The sequence below is a fragment of the Citrus clementina genome, unplaced genomic scaffold (genome assembly GCF_000493195.1).
Source record: "Citrus clementina cultivar Clemenules unplaced genomic scaffold, Citrus_clementina_v1.0 scaffold_1, whole genome shotgun sequence".
NCBI classification, from domain to species: Eukaryota; Viridiplantae; Streptophyta; class Magnoliopsida; order Sapindales; family Rutaceae; genus Citrus; species Citrus x clementina.
Window position 1 is genome coordinate 1,047,287 of NW_006263303.1, and position 6,000 is coordinate 1,053,286.

At 30.8% G+C, this 6,000-nt stretch overlaps 1 protein-coding gene across 1 annotated transcript; it reads right to left on the bottom strand.

The window, feature by feature from the left end:
• Positions 1 to 3,961: 3,961 nt before the first annotated feature.
• LOC18053740 (probable WRKY transcription factor 40) lies at positions 3,962 to 5,665 on the bottom strand. The gene is made up of 5 exons (XM_006450230.2): positions 5,455 to 5,665; positions 5,291 to 5,353; positions 4,811 to 5,137; positions 4,561 to 4,677; positions 3,962 to 4,437 (listed from the first exon to the last, which is right to left on the bottom strand). The coding sequence occupies exons 1-5, from the start codon at positions 5,524 to 5,526 to the stop codon at positions 4,051 to 4,053; spliced, it is 966 nt and encodes a 321-aa protein (XP_006450293.1). The 5' UTR covers positions 5,527 to 5,665; the 3' UTR covers positions 3,962 to 4,050.
• Between the last annotated feature and the right edge of the window lie 335 nt (positions 5,666 to 6,000).

The following is a 6,000-nucleotide window of genomic DNA, read 5'->3' on the forward strand; positions in this document are numbered from 1 at the left end:
TATCTAAATCCTTATAAAGAAAATCAGTTGCTGGCCGGAGTCGAACTCGTGTGCTCGGTATTTACGGCATAAACTCTTATCGTTCGATTAGAGGCCCACTAATAAATAATTATTTCCTATAATAATTAATAATCACTCAAGACGAGAGCATACAAGCGAGCTTATTGTTTAGTTTGGAATCTAATGGCACTATATAAAATGTGCCACAAACCTTTAGCTTGATAAATAACATGGAAACCCCTAAAGATTTATAAAATTTTAAAAAGGACACCACGAAGCGTTGAAGGCGAGCTGCATGCGGGCGTCCCCGCTCGCAGTGGCAATTCGAGTCACAAAAGGGGGGGGACGCGCTGAATACAAGGAAACAAGGAGACTAGCCGAAACTAGTAACTGGGGGCACATCATTATAAGAGAACTTTAACATAGTTCTAGTTAAGATGAGGGTGAAAAATATAAGCTTCAATCAATCATATTGTATTTGTGGGTGTTGCAGAAGCTGTGGGATCGACTGAATTTACATATGGTGTGTTTACTTTTTAGAGTGGGAGTGAGAAGTGTGGATTCCTGCCATTCGAATGTTTACTTCAACATTTTAAGGGATGAGAATCTCACTCAGTGGGCCCCACCTCTTCATTTTCTACCCTCCTTTTATTAAATTTAATATAATTATATTTAATAAAAAATATTATATTTATTTAAATATTATTATTATATTTAACTAAATAATAATTTGCATTGATTCTAAGTTAAAATTACTTAAAAATAATATTATCATATTAATAGAGAATTAATAATATTACTATATACTATCTTTATTTGAAAATATAATATTATTATATTTATTTAAAAATAAAAGTATTATATTTATTTAATATTAATAATAAATATTTTATTCTAAGAAAATAATAATTTTGTACTAAATAATATTATATTATTATTTAATATAATAATAAATTTAATATAATTATATTATATTAAATAAAATAAAATAATGTTTCATTTTATATTTGGCCTCCTTTTATTAAATTTAATATAATTATATTTAATAAAATAAAATAAATAATATTATATTTATTTAAATAATATTATTATATTAACGGATAATTAATAATATTACTATATAATATCTTTATTTGAAAATAATAATATTATATTTATTTAATATTAATAATTAATAATAATAAATAGTTTATTCTAAGAAAATATTAATTTCGTACTATGTTAATAGTAAAAAAGTTTCATTTATATTGCCCTTATCAATAATTTTTAATTTACATAATTAAAATTAAAATTAATAAAAAATTGTGATGTACATAATTAAGAATATTAATAATTATTATAAATTTACAAATATAATAAAATAAATTTTTATTCATCAAATATATTTTTTATTAACTTTATAATTAAAAACTATAATTCTTTAAATAAGGGTAAAATTATAATTTGAAACTATTTACTCCTAATCCAAGACAAAATAAACATATAAATTGGATTCTGATCTCTATTCTATACTTTCAATTTCAGTGTAAGTAAACAACATACTCCCACTCCCACTCCACGCTCTCAAGCCTAGGATTTCCACTCCAATACAAAATGTAAACGCTACCTTATATATGCTTATTTCATTTACTTCTAACTTCTAACACTTGTATTGCACTTACACACACACATATATATATATATGAACAAAATTAGAAATCAGAAGGCTAAAATGTTAAATGATAAAGTTGAAGAGTTAATGTGACCAAAATCTAAGTCTAAAATTTTGTGAAATGAACGGAGGAGTAGTTGCATGCGACGGTAACTGTGTTAGTCCAAACTAAAAAAGATGTGTGTCCATTTCTACCACATTGGCTTTGGTAAGGTAGCCTAGAGGCTCTATATTTCCATATTTTTTTTTTCCTTTTCTCCCAACCTACTTTCAAAAAAAAAAAAAAAAAAAAGGAAGGGGGAACACGGTGGGAACTCCCAAATATTCTTGATGAACAACACACGAGACCTCTTGATCACATGCATTTTGACTCTGATATTAATTGTACAAATCTCGGTTGATAAAAAATAAATGTACTAGGTACCGGAGAATAGTGTACTTTTTCTGTTTTTTTTTTTCTTTTAGTTTGAATAGTAATGCACTTGAATAAAAAAAAAAGTATTATTGTTAGAAATATGAGTCGCTATTATCTTTTTGAACTCTAAAATTAACTGAAGCATGTCTTTAAGATAAATTTCTGCTCATCAAATAAATATTTTCAATGTAAAAAGGACAAATAATTAATCTCCAAGATATAATGACCCAACTATTTAGGGGTGGGCATTTTACCCGACCCGACCCGATAAATTTCGGGTTCGGGTCGGATCGGGTCGAGATCGAAACCCGATCGGTTTGAAATTTACAAACCCGATCGGGTTGTGATCGGTTCGGGTCAAACCCGACCCGATCCGAATACCCGATCGGGTTCTTAAAAAAAAAAAAACGTACTGACCCGAATTGACCTGATTTCAACTGACCCGAACTGACCCGAATTGACCCGAACTGACCCGAACTGACCCTATTTCAACCGACCCGAATTGACCCGAACTAACCCAAATTGACCCGAACTCAATTCTACCCATTTTAAATCCAACCCGATCCAACCCGAACATAACCCGAATTAATGACCCGACCCGAACCGACCGAAATATAGTTCGGGTCGGTTCGGGTCGGGTCATTAATTCGGGTTATGTTCGGATTGTTCCTTATCTAACCCGAACAACCCAAAACCCGACCGGGTTGACCCGAACCCGATTTTGCCCACCCCTACAACTACTAATGAAGATTATTATTATAATAGGTATCATTAAAGGTTTTGTACGTCACCCTTATCTAGAAAGATCCTCCACAACTCTTTTTTTTAATTCATTTTAAATTAGTCACTCACCTACCTGGTGTAAATAGATTTTCTATGAGACATCTAAAGAAGTGTGTACATGATTTCTTTGAGTAAATATGATCAGAAATTTTGGAGTGAAAATCATATGTATATATTGTTAGTTTTTAGTTTACATACTGATGATCAACGCACGTTTTTATTTCACTCAAGTCACTTGGTATGATATAACAAGTGCTGCTGAGAATTAATGGTGGTTAAGCAATTACAGTTCAATGACAATTAACGAGAAGAATTCTTTAGCGGAGAATAAGAAAGAACGATGCATTTTAGCTTTTAGGGATCTGAAACGTATGTTAAGATGATAATAAAAATGAATGTGAAGTTTTTAGAGAATTCCAAAGGAAAAAAGTAATTTTATTATCAAAAGATAATTAAAGAGTAGTCTACCTCCTAGTGTAACTCATATAATTAATTAAAGAAAGAAGATTCAGCTGATATAAGGCTGTTCTATCTTAACTAAGGTTCTCGATTCGAGAATTAGAAAAAGAGAAAGAAGATTCTTATGATCAAAATACAGTATCAGAGATTTAAACAATATGACAAATATGACTCTAGTAAAACAATTCTAATTTCTATTAGTCACCTCTACCTCATCATCGAGTTTTCAGTTTAAAAAAAAAATAAAAGATCAATTTGAAACTGTCCAACTTTAATTAGCTTAATTAATTTTAAAACCACCCTATAGCTAATGTGTTGGGTAAACATCATTTTGATTAATCACTAATACTTAATTAAAACTCACAACACGTAAATTTCATATGAATCATAATTACATAATAGTAAATCGTACTTAATTTTAATTTCTCTTTTCTATAAGGTGCATATATCTCTAGCTCTCTCAATTCTTATTGTGTGATTTGATGTTTTTTTTATGGAACATCTCTTGTAGTGCAATTTCTCAACTAATCAAACAAGATTGAAACAATATTTTAAACAATTAGACAAAAAAAAAAAGGGAAAAATTCTCCTTTTTCGTTAATTTTGAAGTTCCATGTAATGTACATTAATATTGCAAGGTATGGTCTCCAGACTCTAATCCTCCATTAAAGTAACTAAAGCAAAGCAAAAATACAGAAGTTGATACAAATTAACATCCATAATCTGTGTTGATCCTGGCTAGCTAGAGTGACCATCTTTGTGTTCGGGCCTGATCAGCAAATCTTCCTGAAATAGCTGCTGCAAGTGCTGCTGTAAAATTAGGATCTTTGGTCAAATTAGAAGCCATTTGTTGGACCAAAATCTGATGGATTGCTGGAGCTTCAATTTGTTGAACTGATGATTTTTTGGCATCATCAAACAAAAATCCAGGTTGAATCATATCAAGAGTTGCAGTAGGGCTTGCTGATAGCATCGATGACGCCGCAGAAACATGAATAGGATTTCCAATAGTTGCAACATGGCTAGGGCTCAATGATAATTCAGCTTTTGAATCCGTAGGCTGAGGATGATTATGCTCTCCTTCATAAGTTGCCACTAAAATTGATGGATCCTCAGCACTTCTTTGCACCTAAAATAAAAATAATAAAAGATATTATGGATCTTGTGTTGGGATCGAGGCGCTCTGATGAAAAGCGTTCACTTATTGAGCTCTCGAAATTAAGTAGAAGAAATATCAAAGCAGTTGTTTCACCTTCTTCTTTACGGGACAGCTTGGGGCGAAAGAACACTTGAAGTAAGCCCTAGGTGATGGGTTGTCTCTTGTAACCTTTTGGCCATACTTTCTCCATTGATACCCATCCTTCACAATCTATATGTAAAAGGAACAAATCAAATTAACCCAGAAAGTACACACAAATATATCAGACAATTTTTTTTTTTCTTTTCTGAAAAATGAAACTAATTGAATTGATTAAAATAAATGGGTATTTCTAGAAACTTACCAGGGTTGAATTTGAATCACTGGCTCTCACATAAAACCTAGAAACTTTTGCCTTGGTGTTGTTATCCTTTGGCCTTTTGCATGACTCTTCGTCAGTACTAGTGCTGGACTCAGTAGCGTGTACATTGAAGCCAATCGTGTGGCAATGATCTTCACTCTCAGCCTTCCTCTTCTTTGATATTCCAACTTCATTTTCTGTGTTCTTGTTCATCAAATCCATGTACTGCTGCCGCAAATTGTTGTAATTCTTACACAAAATGGAAAGCATTTCATTCAGCTTCTTGTTCTCAGTGCTTATCCTATTCAATTCCTCCACCAAAATTCCAGTCTGCCCACAAAGGGATTACAAAACAATTATTAAGTATTGATTACCCATTTCATAAATTTCTCTCATTTCGGGCGAGGACTTAAAAAAAAATTAAAAGAAAAAAAGAATCACAAATTTTTCTCGTTCCATAGAGGTTCAAACCCAGAAACTCACCTCTTGTTTAACTGAAGCTCTCTCTTCAAATTCAGCAAAGTGATCTCCCTTAAACTCTCTCTTCTAAATAAGAAAAAATAAAAAAATATATATTAGTTTGAAGAAGCAAGCTAATCAACTTGTGATTATTAGTAAAGAATAAAACAAATCAAAATAAAACTCACCGGAACTTCACTACTGTGATTCAGAAGATTGAGATTGAGGTCAAGAGAGGTGTCCACCCACGTTGAATCCATTGACCAAATTGTAGAACTAACACAAGAACTTGAAAAAGAAAATATATGCGAGCAAATCTGATCAAATGACCAGAGAGCTATAGGCCTATAGCTTGTTAAAAAATTGAGAATCTAAGGTTAGTCAAGTGAATGATAAAATTGATACGAGAAGTGGCCAAATATATAGGGAAGATGCATGTAAGAAGAAAAGTTCTCCAGGAAAGTAAAAGGAAGGAGACACATAAAGAATCAAACTCTTTTTTTTTTTTTTTTTTTCTTAAATAATTTTATATTAATATATATATATATATATATATATATATATATATATATATATATATATACTATTATAATATTTTCTTATAATAACAATGTGGAAGTGCAGGCAAATCAGAATAACCAAACAAATTATTTAATTAAAAAAAAAAAGAAATTAAAGAAAGAAAAAAGACATGAGAAAGTGATGGCGGATTTGAATAATAAAAGAAATTAATT